The 16971-nt window shown below is 38.3% G+C and overlaps 2 protein-coding genes across 2 annotated transcripts; one reads left to right on the top strand and one right to left on the bottom strand.

Annotated features, from left to right (window-relative positions):
- The first annotated feature begins 929 nt into the window (after positions 1 to 929).
- On the top strand, positions 930 to 8970 carry LOC148959043 (uncharacterized). Its single transcript, XM_089111415.1, has 2 exons — positions 930 to 1998; positions 8410 to 8970. Exons 1-2 carry the CDS (start codon positions 1179 to 1181, stop codon positions 8925 to 8927), a joined length of 1338 nt encoding a protein of 445 aa, XP_088967541.1. The 5' UTR covers positions 930 to 1178; the 3' UTR covers positions 8928 to 8970.
- A 6920-nt stretch (positions 8971 to 15890) lies between these two features.
- Positions 15891 to 16229, bottom strand: LOC148959044 (uncharacterized). The gene has a single exon (XM_089111434.1). The coding sequence runs from the start codon at positions 16227 to 16229 to the stop codon at positions 15891 to 15893; it is 339 nt and encodes a 112-aa protein (XP_088967560.1).
- Positions 16230 to 16971: the final 742 nt, after the last annotated feature.

Below are 16971 nucleotides of genomic sequence, written 5' to 3' on the forward strand. Positions count from 1 at the left end.
CTCAAAACATTAGCATAGAATATCGTTTTTTATAAATATTTTTCAATCTCACAATTTACTTGATTACCTTAAACCATGACAATGATAGAAACTTATTCCGCCTGTGAACAAACCTCATCATCTACTGTATTTTTAATTATAAGTCAAACACAGCTCAAAGAAGGTTTTTAACTAGGTAAATGTTTTTCTTCTGAAAATAAGTACCAAGATTGTATTTGATAATTGCCATAATTACCGAAATAAGTTGCATACCTTATGATTCATATAATACTAGAATCAAACTATCAAAATGATTTTATAATTTTTTACAAAAGCAATTATACGGGCCTTACTTTTAGCTTTTTTTTGCCTAAGGACAGGGGAGACTGCCTATTTGCATTTCAGCACAATCAACATTCGGAATTTGAATAAATTTAGATTGCTCTTTGCGTAGCAGAATCAAAATATTCATTGTTAATTGTTTAGCAGAAGTGATCATAAAAAAAACCCAAAGGTATGACTGATGTCGACAGCAATTGACTGATATACAATATGAAATTGCCATTTGCTGCAGAAGCCAATAAACTTTGCACAGGTCATGTTTGCTATCTAGAATACGTCCAAAGTTTGTAAGAAATGAGAAATCGATCAAATTTATAAAGTTTTTTTGACAAAGCATGGACCTGCGAAAACATTATTCTTTAAAAGCGGATATGATTGTCTTAGATTTGCTTTCCTAATTTCAAGCCACATGTTTTTCTGTTGAGAACTGGTTGAGCAACTATAAATTATCAAACTTAAAATCACACCAAAATCTACTACATCTTGCAATGATGTGACTTTTTTATGGCTACAAAACCTTGTTGTTAACATTATGAAAGCTAAGGTTAATACGTCCTAGCATCAAATGAAAGAGTGTCTTCGTTTAAAAAAAAGGCTTAAATACAATGACACCTTATGAGTTTTTCATAAACATACAGAACAGGCACAGTTGACGTTGCTAGGGTATCAACATTGTATTGGTTTTAATGTATCGATTAAGGTCTATGTAATACAGTATAGGCTAAATAAACCACCTGTCTTTTATTTGCTTTACAAGCGAATAGAAACATTTAAAAGGGGTGCTTCAATATGTCATGACACAACTATAAAGCTGCAATGCACATTGTTCGTATCTTAATCAAAGAGTGACCGTGGATATGGAACGTTTTTTCTTATTCCTTGTGTTCTTTATTTTCGCACAAAATAAGCTTGTTGTAGGCACAAACTTTGGAGTGTCAAAGACCTATTACATTCGCCATTTTGATGGAAAGTGCTTAGAGTACGATGAGGTCCGTCAGGTCCTGGTTTACGGTCGACTTTGCCGAGAAAAGTTCCAATGGCAGGGAGGAGCAAGACTCATCCATATACCAACAAAGAAATGCATCAATATCAATGCCACAAGCGATGGAAGCTTCTTGTCCTTGTCAAGCCAATGCAGTGGTACAAACAGTTTGTTTCAATACGATGAAAGCAATCGAGTGATTCGACATCTTCTCTCTAACAAATGTTTGCATCCAGAAAATAGAGATGCTGATCCTGCAAATAATACTGCAATTGTCCTGAAGTCAGGCTGCGACGAAAACATCAACAAATTCTACTTCAGAAAGAAAGCCTACTATATCATCCGGCATTTTGGTGGACTATGTTGGGTTTATAACTCTGCAGAGAACTTGATCAAACTGATGAATCCATTTGCTTGTGATCGCTTTGAGTATTTGAATAATTACCATTTGAGGCACGTTGAAACCGGCAAATGTGTTATTTTTTCAAGCTCATATATGCGACTGACTGACGACTGTGAATCTCCAGAAACAATTTACAAACTCAACCAGTTCTCTCTACTTGAGCATGCACCAACTAATTGTATACATCCTTTGAATGGAGCTTTATATCCTGCCAATGGAAATTTGCTTATCCTACATAGCAATGGATGCACTGATGAAGACCGCGCGAGATTCTCCTTCTTTGACGATAAAGGTAAACCATTTGTTATATATCAAAATAGATAGATGTAAATTCATCATAGCTCTCTGGCTACAAAGCTCTCTGGTGCTTTACCATTATCTTGGCTATATGTGCTCTATCATAATCTGTTAACACTCGTGCATTGTCTTGTGCACAACAACGTTGTTTCTGTACAATGGGCTTCTTTGATCTGTTGATATCATGTGAATGATGCACAATACAACCGTATATTGTCGCCTCGCTGTATTCTTTTTGCTTGTAATTAGGCCTAATTAGTTTTCAGCATTATACGCCATTACTTTTACTATGCTTTACTGGAAGCTCTGAACTTCCAGCAAATTTGGTATTACTCCAATTAAGTTAACCAAGATAAATACTATTATAGTTCTTACAATCTTTTGGTGGTACAAAACTTGTAAATAGCTTTGAAAAAAGCAAACATTTAGTAAACTAAAGCTTTTCGTCTGACACTCTTCAGAGTTTAAAACGTCAGAACATAGATCGAAAACTCTACGCTAAGAAATATATATACCCAGTTGTGGATCGAAATAGGCCAATCAGAAACACGAGCACATGACTGTAAAGGTTGACCAATCAGTGCCGCTTGCCTATTAGAATGTTACCAATGGAGTCCTAAGGTGAAAACGAACTCCTTTTGTCTACACAGTAGCGGTTTTTTCGTGCTTATGTAGATAGATTCTAAAACTGCTAGGTGGAACGACGATCGGGCTTTACCAATAATCCGAAACATGTCGCCATTATAGTTTTTTGCACAAACTGGGTTTTCTAGCAAATGCTGCCCGATAGCAGAATCGCAGGTCTTATTAGTAATTTTGGATTTGCAAGACCGAGGTGGCTGTTCTCTTTGGGGATGTGTTTTGTTTCTAATATTAGATGGAACGTGTTGTTTTATCCTATCCTCCAATCTTTGGGTGGTGCGTCCTACGTAGCCAGAATCACACTGGCACGTGAATTCATACACCACAGAACTTTTTTTCGGGGTTATACACTCGATGGAGTTCGTTTTGCCCAAAACAAAGAAAAATCAGCCTCATCAAAACGCTCACACATAGGGCACTGATGATTTGTTCCAAGTCTAAACTCGACTCGGAACTTGAAAAACTAACTAAGATTTTTCTGGAGAACGGCTATCCAGAACATGTTATTTCAGTTTACATTAAGGAGAAGATAGGAAATTTCTCGGCTGACGTAAAATTTGGTCCTCAAAAGTGCCCGGTCTATCTAAAACTACCCTGGATCGGTAACAGCTCCCTACGTTTTGAAAGCCAAATAAAACAGGCCATAACAAATTGTTTCTTCGCGGTTAACCCACGTGTTGTTTACAGTACAAAAAGGCCCTTCCGTCAATTCAAAAGGACTGCGTTCCTACCACAAAAAAAAGTTCTGTTGTGTATGAATTCACGTGCCAGTGTGATTCTGGCTACGTAGGACGCACCACCCAAAGATTGGAGGATAGGATAAAACAACACGTTCCATCTAATATTAGAAACAAAACACATCCCCAAAGAGAACAGCCACCTCGGTCTTGCAAATCCAAAATTACTAATAAGACCTGCGATTCTGCTATCGGGCAGCATTTGCTAGAAAACCCAGTTTGTGCAAAAAACTATAATGGCGACATGTTTCGGATTATTGGTAAAGCCCGATCGTCGTTCCACCTAGCAGTTTTAGAATCTATCTACATAAGCACGAAAAAACCGCTACTGTGTAGACAAAAGGAGTTCGTTTTCACCTTAGGACTCCATTGGTAACATTCTAATAGGCAAGCGGCACTGATTGGTCAACCTTTACAGTCATGTGCTCGTGTTTCTGATTGGCCTATTTCGATCCACAACTGGGTATATATATTTCTTAGCGTAGAGTTTTCGATCTATGTTCTGACGTTTTAAACTCTGAAGAGTGTCAGACGAAAATCTTTAGTTTACTAAATGTTTGCTTTTTTCAAAGCAATTATAGTTCTTCCTTTTTATCTTGATTAAAGGTTGTCTATTATTTGCCGATTATAAATTTAAGATCGCTGATTCGCAAAGACCTTCTTTATAAATAAACCTCAGTTTTAGGCTATAAATTACCAAACCCATTCGAATGTGAACAGAACCTTTTTATGTGGAAGGCCATGCTTTGGGCCTGACTCAGGGATTTTATGCTAGGGAGCTTAGGGGGGTTAGACCCCCTTGTTAATGCCGAAAATTGGCGAATTTCTACTTTTGCTATTCTTTTTGCAAAATTTTGTACAGGAGCCCCTCTTGTTATTTTGGTAGCACTACACCACTAGGCTGAATGGTATTGTGGCTATCATTACTGAAAAAAATGGTTTCAACATGATTTATCTTGAGGCCTACCTGGCAACACGGCTACTGGTTGTGTCGAGTTTTGTGGAGTTCTGAAACTCGCCAAAGCAAAGATGCCATGGCTTGACCCTTTTCGATTCCAACACAGTCACGGCCATGAGTTTCTATTTTGTTCGAATAGTCTCTTATTCTTTTTTCTACCCATTTCTTCTCTCAAAGTTGAGAAAATTATTTTCTAGTTACTTGCCGTGACATCTTTTGCCATGTGGAGGAATAATCTATTCACTCTGTGCTCCAGAAAATGAACATCGTCAGAAGGAAGTGGTGAACCCCCCCCCCCCCCCAAAGTTAACGAGAGTGAAAGTTCTCTGATGGGAGCAAAGTTCACGGGAGTGGAGTAGACATGCGTTTTCTGATTGGCCAGAGAAGGAATTTTGCATGATAAAATAGAGCTGAGTGGAATGTATACCTATAGCGCCACTCGAAACAACACGATTATCAATTGGTGGTGAACTTCTTCACATATCATTTTTATCCTTATCTTTCTTGAAGCAGCTATGAATGTTTTCGCATTGTCAGGATAGATCTTGCTAGGATGCCCTCTTCTTGCAATGAATTCTTTCAAGCAAATCATAAAGTTGTCAACTGTCAGGTCTGTAAGAACAGTTATGTATATAGCTCTAATTAAACTGCATGCGCACAGTGCAAAATATGATTTTTCCTTCCGTCTTTACTTTAACTTTGTAAGTTTAGGGGCCTGCAAAATCCACCCCAACGATTTTGAACGGTCTTGATCCTTCAGTGCGGTCTTTCGGTAACATCCCTGCTTGGGGTTGATTGTAAACCTTAACCTGAAACCTGCTGTGCCAATTCCAATTGAGTCACCAAAAGCATGTAGATCGATGTTTCCACTTTTTCTTCATATTTTGATATACTTCTGAGGATCTCTACTTTCTCTGGTAGTGTTCTTGTCCTTTTGTTCCAATTTTCCGATAATTCTCTTGGTAGCTCCTCATGCCATGGCAGCTTTGCTTCACAAACATCTCCTTATATGATCTTACCCCCTAGAATTACTTGCGAGATTATTCCCAGAGGATCGTATATTGAGGCAAGACTTTTTAGCAGTCTCTTCTTAGATATAACTGTGATCTGTTCTTCCGGAAAGGTCAATCCAATTGTATCATCTACCTTGTTCCAAGATAGACCTAGAAGCTTTGTTTTCGTCTGTCTTCAACCGTAACTATTGTTTTGCAAAACTCTGCTTTGAATTCTCTGTATTATTACTTTCCAATTCTGGTATATTCGAATGTCATTTGTGTAATTTAAAGCCGGCTACATCGAAAATCTTGATTACTGTCGTTTCCAGTTTCTGCAGATAAAATTATGTCATTAAAGGGCCTCTCCAGCCAAATTTTGCACTAGCATTTTATTGGCCAATCTAAAGGAGTTGAGCCTGCTGATCACGAATTCGTCATTTGTTTTTCGATATTTTTTACAGTTTGTGAGATATAAGCTCTTGCATTTCGATAATTGAATTGAATTAACCGACAAAAAGTTTTCGGTTTGGTGACACTGTGACGCAATTTTGACGTCACAGTGTATTCGTTAGTCTCGCCTCAAACCGAATCGAACGACAGCGATTCGCAAATTGAACACTGCAAGTGATGGTACTCTCAGTTCTGTTCCACCGGCATTTAGTTTGAGCATTTCAGATATCAATTCTGAAGCCTTTAGTTGTTCATCGTTTCTGGAGAACAACTGAAGTGTCAATTTTGATTAATTATACGCGAGGGAAGAGCTGGAACAGGAAGCCATAGCTTTGTGGGCCTACACATGTGATCAAAACAAAGTCGTGACACAGCATGGACACATTCCAACCCGCAAACTTAGAATGATTGTAAACATTTAATATTTTTCGATCCTAAACAGCTCGTGCTCTAGATTTAGATGCCGTTATCAACGCGTGACCATGACTCCTTCACGATTCGGTGGAAGATATACGAAATTCACGGCGAACGAGAGCCGCACATTGTGACGTCAGAATGTCACAAAACTGATTCGTCGTTTTTTTTCTCGGAAAGGTGCAACTTTAAAGCCTTATAACTTCTAAACTAATTGGAATTTTGCAATAACAACGACTTTGCCATAATACACGCACCAATTGCTAACTTTTTAGTCAATAAAAATTTTTTTTTTTTGGCTGGAGAGGCCCTTTAACATAGATGCTGTGTCTTCCTTCGTTCACAACATAAGGAAACTCTTATTTTTTATTTTTCAGATGTCCCTTAATTGTAGCCCCAAACAGGAATGGAGAATGGTTTAGACCGAAAAGTATGCGCGCAAACCGGCATGTCCCTCTTTCCACTCTTCTTTGTCAAACCGCAAAAGATCTCGGTCTTCCTCCTTTATTCTAATCGGTAGAAACGCCTGTTTTTCATGTCTCCTGCTAATGAGACTGGTTTTACTCTGTTCCATATAAGATTCTGCAGCAGCGGTCCAGTTTCTAAACATTCGTTTGATGAAGCTGCATAATTGTTGGCTTTTGCAGAGGCATCATACACCACCCTTGCTTTAATACTTTCTGCAGCTTCCTTCACTACAGGTTTGTAAGGCAAATAAAAAGAACTTTCCACTTGGTTCGTTCTCTCCTTTTTCAATGATCCCATGTGCCTCCTGGTCTCTGATTATCTGATTGTACTTTATAAACAGCTCTGGTTCCCTTTCTAATTTATGACCTAATTCATTCTTGCGATACTTCCTGTCTTGTTATTTTGCAGTTCTCGGCATTTTGCTTTCCTTGAGAGCGCAGGCTCATAGCACCCTTGTAGATCTTGTCTTAACTGTTCTTAGAACGCACTTGAACGCACCGTAAACTGAAAGATCCTCCTCTTGTTTGTTACGATCCTCAAGGACTAACAAATCCAGACTACAAAGATGCTCATAGTCTCCAAGAGTGCCTCTAGAGAAAAAAATCTGACTTTACCCTGTATCGACTCCTGGAGACATCAGTGTCTATCCTAATCTGGTTTGCTCTCCTACAAGATCTCCTGGTTTACCAATTTTTACCTTGGCATTTGTTTTGATCTTTGCAAACTCTGAGGCTCCCACGTTTAGGTGAACTGGAAGCTCTGGCTTTAGATCTATATCATCCATTCTCACTCCTTGCAAGTGTTGATACCTTCTAAGAACATCTTCGTATCTTGGATTCTTTATAGCTTAAAGCACCTCTCGACCTACTTACTTACGTCAATCTCCAATTTGAAATCATCCTTAATGCTGTTAACTTCCACATTGTAGATCTCTATGCGCTTGTGTGCTGTACTCAGCATCCTATCTATTTGCCTAGTTTGTTTCAACACTGGCTTTATACCCAACAGGTTCACCAATGTGGCTGAGATATACGAACTTTCGACACCTGTATCTAACAAGGCTCTGCATTTTACTCCGTTTACGTTGTCGACAACAATTGGATTTAACTCCTTTTCCCCCTGTGGCTAAAAGAGATTGTTCAGCCTTCCTGTCACATATTGATTTATGGTGTCTGCCATCACAGATTTGGCATCCACTTTTCATCCTACGTTCTATGATTTTGTGACTGGATCACATACAGTTGAAGCAAAGTCTAATTTTCCTTTTAGTTGTGCGAAAATAGGCTCAAAATTTCTTCCGTATTTTGGATGCTCCACATACCAACGTGAACGGGGCCATCCCCTTTCTCCAATTTCAACTCTTGCACGCTTATTTTTAAATCCTGAAATTCGTTTATCCGTTTGTTGTAGATCTCGAGTTGTCGACTGACCCTAATTGTTGCAGTATTTCGTCTGTTTCTTTGCCGATAAAGTTTTGAAGACGGATTTTCCCCTCGAACTTCTTCTCCAGTTCTTCGATAAAGTTTTGAGAACGGCCCGACGCTGCTTCCTGTGATGATGGTGTGTAGCCTCAAAACCTGATTTGATGAGGGATGTGGCAACGTCTTCTGATGAGGGATCATTTTATCTTAATTAATGTTGATGTTTTTCTCCGAGTAAGAAATTAATTCCAAATAAAAGAGCCAGTTTGAAATATTTTATCTAATTTCATATATACTAAACATAATTTAACTATATTTCAGATTTACTTAAAGTCAAGATCATATCCGAATCCTGTAAGGACATCCCGCCAGATACTGATTGTGCTCATTGCAAAAGTCACGTGCTAGTCAATGGCCGTCAACACAGTCTAAACATGCGTGGGATAGATATCGTTCTCTTTGATTTCAGAAGTGGCCTATTTGAGCATAGGATGAATTACGATGTCGTCGGCAGCACAGTACATCAAGACAATTTAGCAACGTTTCTAAATAACCTTCCCCCAGGGAAGATCCTGTTCATGTCAGCAAAGGATGCAGTTAACATGAATAGTGGTCTAGCTCTTGCGCTACAAAAGATTGGTGTTTCTGCAACATTTGCAACTGCCCCTGTTCCAAATGTCAATATGTCTCTGGCATATGTTGGCTATACAGGACAGGTGAGAAAAGATTGGGAGAAATCTGTTAACAAGATTGGGGGGTCAGGAGCTTCAATTATTGAAGTCAGCATCAAGACTTTTCATGAACGGGATGGAATTGATGATTGTTCAAATGAACTTTGAGTGCGAACCAGAAAAATACCGGATTCTAGGTTTTATGCAAGGACAAGTTGGAGTAATGACATCGACCACATGCCTCATATTGCTAGATTGCATTCTTCTAAACCGGGATGGTGTTCAGGTACTTATGTACCGGTGTCGGAATACTTACAGGTGGATTTCGGAACCAGAAAAATATTAAGTGCTGTTGCTATTCAAGGTAGAGGTTTAAACGGCAGAAATGGAATTTCTAAATTTAAAATAGAGTACAGTAATGACGGAATAAATTGGGAGTTTTACAATAGAGGTTTAAGCTCCGCTGTGGAATTGGACGGTCTACAAGGGGAACATACTGACCAATTTGAAACAAAGGTTAACTGGATTCAAAACATACAAATGAGGTTCATTAGAGTTGTTCCAACAGCAAGAGCTTCTGATTACTCGACCTGTTTGAGAATGGAGTTATTTGGATGTTCCATATCAAAGGGTTTTGTAAGTGTAGAACTTTCGCCATCGTCTAGCATGTTTGTGAATGACATATTCACAGGTACAATATCTCTCTTTGGTACCATAAAGAAAAACATGTCAGTTCATATTTCTACGGCCCCAGATTTCTCTAGCCTTGCGACAAGCAATGATCAGTTTCACTTTCGCAGGATAAATGCATCGACAACAGTTGAAAATGGAACTGTCATAATGGACAATGGTAAGATAAACCTGCTGACCGACTGGACTAGAAAGATTGATAATGAAGCTCTGATTCAGTTTGGTTTAAAGGGAGATATTTACTATGCATTTGAAGTCGACTTTGTCGGAAAGGTAGGCTTTGTTAAATTTTTTAAAGAATGATTTTCTAGCAAAAGATGCTGCTACCTATGCAGTATATCGGTATTAGTACCGCCCAGTTAACTCTTCTCGTGGTTTTACTTTCATACTTCAGATCATCTAGTTTTTCACAATTTTCTCTTTGTTTCAAAAAAGGATAGAAGAAATCATGATAACTCTCCATATTTTATTCAGGCCTTCCATTTGCAGCTTTTTTATCATGTTCGTACATCTCAATCAAATTGTTGCGGAGCTGATAATATTTGTTAATATGCCGTCAGCGTTTCTTGATTGAACTGAGCATGTTTTCTTTTTACAAAACGTCACTGAAGCAACCGCTCGATGATTGCAAAAGCATCGTCTTAGGAAATATGTACCAAACTTCATGCTCGTATCAAAAGATGTCATAAAATTTGAGAGAGGCTGGTTGCTTGCAAACGTTAAGTTTCAACAGACATGACTTTTAGGTTATTGGTTAAATCGCATTGATGTATTATTTTACAATAGTTCACACAGTTTGCAAGCTCTTTCCGACGCTATTATCGGATTTGAAAACTTCGATGATCAAACTTTTTGCTGACCGTGCATTTTTCACACGTCCTGAATGGTGACTTCCATCATGCTCCACAGGGTTAAAATTATAAGTGGCCCTTACTTGTATGATAAACCTTTCAAAGTTCTTGTAGGTAGATTGGTAGATGGTAATGCAAATTGCCTATCTTTTATTCAAAAACAACAAATTACAATGGTTTGATTGGGAAAGAGCATGTGATCATATAGCTATATCAGTCAAAATTTGTACATTTTGAGGAATTTCATTCTACACGCCCAGAGTGTGGAAAAATGTAAAGCGACGATAATATCAAGTCATTTGACAGGCAACGTCATCTTTTCAGTTAGGAGTTTTGTAATCTGTCTACATCAAACAAAAGATCTCGACTTGTGTAAACAGAAAGCGTTTTTTTCTCTCTTGGACACTTCAACTAGGTGAGAGATTAGCGGTCGCTGATTGGTCAAAAACAAACAACAAATCAAATGTGTCTTTCTTCCTATCACATTACTTCCGATCAACAAATGGATAAGAATTTTTAGCTTACTTTCGACCATTATCTGTCGTTTATATTTTGAAGAGTGCCTGTCTTAACCCTCTTTATTTCCGCCAAAATGCGTTCTTGCTTCATCCTTTCTCCGAACCGTGCCGTTTCAAACTCCTTTTAGTGCTCAAAAAGCTTCTGTCTTATCAAAAATCCCTCTAGAATATGAAATTGATATGCAATCATATGTTGAGTTCAAGATGACCTCATCTTATATGCCAAAAAGCTTACCATTTAAAAATAAAAATACACACATCTATTGAAATATTTAATTCTGTGTTTTATCTATATGAAGACCTAACAACTAGTGGCTCTCGCGATGTGGCCAGTAGGCGAAAGAAAGGAGAGTGACTTTCAAAGACTTTATTGTTTTCAGGCAATTTGTGACAGTCAAATGTTACTGCAGCAGCAATGACCTGAATTTGTAGCTGGTCAAAACCTTATAAAAATGAATCTGAGAAAGCTGTAGATTCCCCTCGTTAAAGTAAGACACCATCTTGTTCGTACCTCTCAAACATTGGCAAAAGGATAGATTAGATTTCGATAATCCACGCGCCATTAAGCCTGCTTTTCATATATCGTAACCCGTCGGCGATGATCCCCCGATGCACAGCATTCCTGATGGTCGGGGACCATCCCCGATGGTCGGGGCGATCCTCATAAAGAAAAGAAAAGTATTGAGGATATAGAAAATAAAGAAAAGATCATAAAGAAAAGTATTGAAGAAAAATGGGAACTTGCTCAGCAAGAGAGAAATAAAAGCAAACAGAAGATTTTGCCTTTAAAGAGAAAGATCAAAGAAAATTGATAAATAGCAACAAAAAAATTTTGCTCAGCGGCTGAAGATGATTCAGAAAAAACATTAATTAGCATCAGATATTTGTTCTATTTGATAACAAAATATCACTTCTTGAGCCGTCTTACAAATTTCTTTTATGAATTGTAACTCTATGCTTTGGTTTCAAGGTGGTAGACGCTGCACATCCAATGGGCAATACCTTTCTAACTATAACCACAGAAACTGAGGCTGGAATCCTGGCTTATTCAACAACGTATCAAATCAAAAGATCCAAGACAGATTCGAGCAATCTTCAGTTTAATTTAACAACGTTCAATTTGGATAATTTGGTTGAAAACAGCTATCTTTACCTAAACCTCTCAATTTCCCATTTGATTGGAAAAAGCAACTCAAATGCTTATGGTGTAACTCTCATGATTTATTTCAATACCAAATTTCTTCAGTTGAAATCACTGGCATTCGTCAACACAAGTCGCTTCAGTCTACCCCCGTCCAGAAACACAACCACGCCTGGGTTTATTATGATTCAAACTGATACAATGTGGCTGCTAAACAGGCAGGAATTCTCGATAACACTCCAGGCAAAATACCCAAAGACTTTATCAAGAGGAGAAAACTGCAATGAAGATATCATCATTGATTTTGCGTATAAGAACAACTTGGCAAAATTCAATGGAACTGTGAACTCGACTTTAGAGAGGAATGTGCCTTTCAAATGCAAAATTAACCAGAGTAGAGATATCAGGGAGAAATCAGTGAGGTTGCCGTCTCCAGCATTCAGCATGATTTATGACGAAGTAAATCAGCAATTCTTTTTCTGTTATCAAAATAAAACACACACGACAAGAGACTCTGCCACTTGCTTTTTCACAGAGAAGCAGAATGAATTTTGGCGACAGCTGCCTTACATTTCCTCACTGATGGGTGTTGATGTTGAAAAGAAAACTGTCTATGGATTGAGCAGATTTGGAATATCTTATGCTATTTCTTATTACCCATACAGTGTGTTTGATCAGATGGAAGATTCCGAATGGACACAAGTAAAGGATCAAGGTCAAATCAGAAAAGCTCTGAAAGCAGCCAGTGTTGATTTGTTACCAGAGTTGCCAGAAAGCTCTTGGATAATAAATGAATCCGGCCAGGCGATTTGGGCAGCAACAAAAAGAGGAATCTCTAAAAAAGTAGATGGAGTATGGAAACGGAAGGCTGCTTTTGATGAATTCAGATAACGAGCTTTTGAGATTGACATTACCAAAAATCATATCTACGTTGGTACTATTTGTTCTTGCACAGTGTTTATCTGTTCTAGCACATGTTTACATCATCTTAGTTTCTTGCATACTATAAACCCTCACGTCTAGAAGTTCTATATTTTAACACACAATTAGTTCACTTTTGTCACAATTTGCGTTCTTGATGTTCACTTTGAGAAACGAAGCATTTTGGACGTCAAACAATAACATTTTTGAAATGTTTCCTCTATTATAGCTTACCATTTGCGATTAAAAACCCTTTCAGAATGGACATATGTTATTCATTTTTAAAAAATTGTCATATCAGGTTGGTGACTTAGTAGAAATGCTCATTCTATGGTCTAGGGGTTAAATCGTAGGAGGCTCATACTTAGGGAAGAGAGAACTTAAACAAAACCAAGCCTACCTGGCACAACTAATAACAGGCTCTTGCATAGAACCTCGACACCGTGACGAATATTTGTGGCTAGCTATATTTACCAGAATTGTTAGTATCCAATATTTGCTTTCACTAAGATTTTGAATTAGAGCATTTTGCATTTCGTCGATTCAGCGAATATTTTTGCTTTTCTTTCTGTCTGTCTGTCATTGCTATTCTTTCGGACCTCTTAATCGTTTTAACATTATCTATTATCTAACACGGAAGCGTAATAATTCAATTTCAATTTCCTAAAATTTGTCTTTGAAACTCATGAAAATCAGTTCATCGAAACAGGCCAATCAGAAACGCGAGGTCTGAACTGTTAGGGTTGCTCCATCAGTTCTACTAGCCACGTGGCATAACGGGGGCCTCTAGGCTGCCTAAGGAAAAAGCTGAGACGAAGCCTCGAAGAACGGACTGCAAGAAAGTCCTCGTTTTGAAAACAAGGTGAATTGGCGCAACTTCTTAAAAACAAAGATATAAAATAGTTTGGAAGACCGTTTTGATCAGGGGCCCATAATCATCGAACTAAGATGCCCTAAACTACGCTACACCAATTAAATTGCTTCTAAAATAAACAGTTTGGGGGTCATACATTCGTGATCGTTGAGAGGCTTCGTGTCTTTTTGTATCACATAATTCTATGTTTAACGTAATGTAATTGGTAATCTGAGAAAAGCAGTTACAACAAACGTCTTTAGAGCTTCCACTCTAGCTAAGCCGTCTTAACCTAGTCCTACCTAGGATTGGTGATTTAGAAGAAATGTTCATTTTAAGGTTTAATGGTAATTCGAAAAAGGCACATACGTAGGGGAGAGAGAAACCAAGGCTGCAATTGGGCCTACCTGGGACAACTAATAACAGGCTCTTGCATAGAAACTTCCATAGTGACAAATTTTCGTGGCTCTTTGTGAAGTCTAGCAGGTAACCAAAACATGAGAATTCGTAAAAAATATGATGGATGGATGGATGGATGGATGGATGGATGGATGGATGGATGGATGGATGGATGGATGGATGGATGGATGGATGGATGGATGGATGGATGGATGGATGGATGGATGGATGGATGGATGGATGGATGGATGGATGGATGGATGGATGGATGGATGGATGGATGGATGGATGGATGGATGGATGGATGGATGGATGGATGGATGGATGGATGGATGGATGGATGGATGGATGGATGGATGGATGGATGGATGGATGGATGGATGGATGGATGGATGGATGGATGGATGGATGGATGGATGGATGGATGGATGGATGGGTAGATGGATGGATGGATGGATGGATGGATGGATGGATGGATGGATGGATGGATGGATGGATGGATGGATGGATGGATGGATGGATGGATGGATGGATGGATGGATGGATGGATGGATGGATGGATGGATGGATGGATGGATGGATGGATGGATGGATGGATGGATTGGTATCTTTGAACTTTCATAGCATTCTATTAACGCCCAATATTCTTTAGCCGAAAAGATACGAAATTACGACAATTTTGGAATGGTCGAAGCTAGGGAACATCTGCCCCCCCCCCTCCTGCTCCCTGCCACGATGCTCCTTTCGTTGCTTATCCTAATATAGCTAGCTAATAATAAAAAAAATTATGGCATAAGTTGTGCACAGAAATACAAGAGTCATCAAATATTGCCCAGTTTAATTCAGATGAAAAAATGGAAAGGAGAAGAATGTTGTTGCAACCTGATGCTACGTAGCTCATGTTGGATTTTGTGACTAGAAAATGAAGAAAATAATCGCCTTGGTGTGAAAAGAGTAAAACATAACTATAAACTCAGTGTAAAATTTTCAAAAAGTCTGTTAATCTTCAAGTTCTTTTCTTTCAATTTATTTATCTAATTGTTATATACATGTAGTTATTGAATATTTATTCTTAAATTTTGCAAAGAAGGCCTAAATAAGCTTGTACATAGATATCTTTATCATACCATGCTGTGAATAAATCGATCGTTATTATTGTTATTATTATTATAATTATTATTATTATTATTGTACAAGAAAACACAGCAAGTATGCTCCTCTCTTATCTGGTTTAGAAGGGCAGTTTAAATGTGTCTCCTTTGTTAATCTTTCTATGAGCTCTCTTGACATCTTTGGCAATTCCTGCAATCCATTCTTCAAAATGTGTGACTCTCTCTCTCCATCGATCAGCAACAAAAACAGTGCCTCATTTCTAAACTTCCCAACATTGCCATCCGTACTACGTACTACATACTTGTTGCAAAAAAAGCCATGGAAAAATCTGGAATTACATCCTTTTTAACTTTAGTTGTTTATTTTTTTTCTCAATTTTTCCTTATACCTTACGATTGTTATAGTTTTTTTCTTGTAAAACCAGACTAGCCCATTGCAATTTACATTGTAATAGTGAGATTTGTAGTTGTAGTTTAAGTTAAATTGGAAATGAAATGTTTCCATTATTATTATTATTTTAATTATTATTATTGTGTGATTCTTTCCAGTCCAATGATGCTCTTGTGGGTAATTCTTGCAGCAGAGAAACACAGCACTTTCCATAATATGTGAGCTGTTCTAACGATGTCAGGAATGTCTAACTTCCTATGACAGGTCTTTTGCGTTCTTTGAGATTGCTCCAAGCGCACCAATCACGATTGGTATTACTGTCACTTTCAATGCTCTGTGTTGTCTCTTAATTTCGATTGCTAGATTTTGATATTTGGTCAACTTCCCGTCCTCGGTTTTGATAATGTCCGGACCCGCTGGTACAGCTTTGTCAATTAGTGTCCACTCCTGTGTATCCGGTCGATTGTGCTGCAGCTTTCTATCTGTGTAGATAGTCGTTTCCCATGTAATTCGAGCATCTCTATATTCTGCGACTGCTAATGGATGATGATCAAACCACTTGTCGGTACATTCTATGTCGTACTTGCTGCACATCTTCCAGTGTACCCGCAGGGCCACCTTGTCATTACGTTTCCTGTACTCTCTCTGGACAAGCTTCGTGCATCCACTGATAATATGCCTTACAGCTTCAGTAGAGTGTCCACACGATCTACTCAGAGGTGTCTCTGAAGTCTTATCTATGCTTTACTTGTCGAGTATGTTCTTAAAGCTAGTTCTTAGGCAGCTAAGATCCAACATTCTGTCTCCTTTTTCAAAAAACCACTCCTAAGCCAATACCCAAGAATTTTCTCCGGCTATATCTGATGTTTGTCGCACGAACTCTCCATGCAGGGCTTTCTCCTTCCAGTTCTTTACTTTTTCCTCGCGCATTCTCTTCTGGTAGTTCTGGATACTCTCTTTTTCATCTAATACCTTCTCCTGCAAAGCAGCTTGAAGCATCCACTCTGCGGTCTCTCTCAAATAGCCACGCAAGGACTTACTCTCCTTCTTTGTACATTTTTCAATGCAGATCAGTCCTTTTCCTCCTTCCTTCGTCGGGTGACAAAGTCTCGCAACATTACTTCTGGTGTGCATACATCCAATCAATGCCAAATCACGACAGAGAAGAAACTGGCAATTAGAATTTTTAGCTTTTATTTTTTATTTTAAATATTACTTGTTTCAGGCAACACTATTTTTAGCGGTATGTTAGAAAACTTACTGAGTTCTGTGCACCAAGGAACTCACTTTGAATCCACCTCTGTTCTGTTTGTGCAACAATAGACATTCACATCCA

This window comes from Rhopilema esculentum, chromosome 11, assembly GCF_057945365.1.
Source record: "Rhopilema esculentum isolate cy_ngs chromosome 11, ASM5794536v1, whole genome shotgun sequence".
NCBI lineage: Eukaryota > Metazoa > Cnidaria > Scyphozoa > Rhizostomeae > Rhizostomatidae > Rhopilema > Rhopilema esculentum.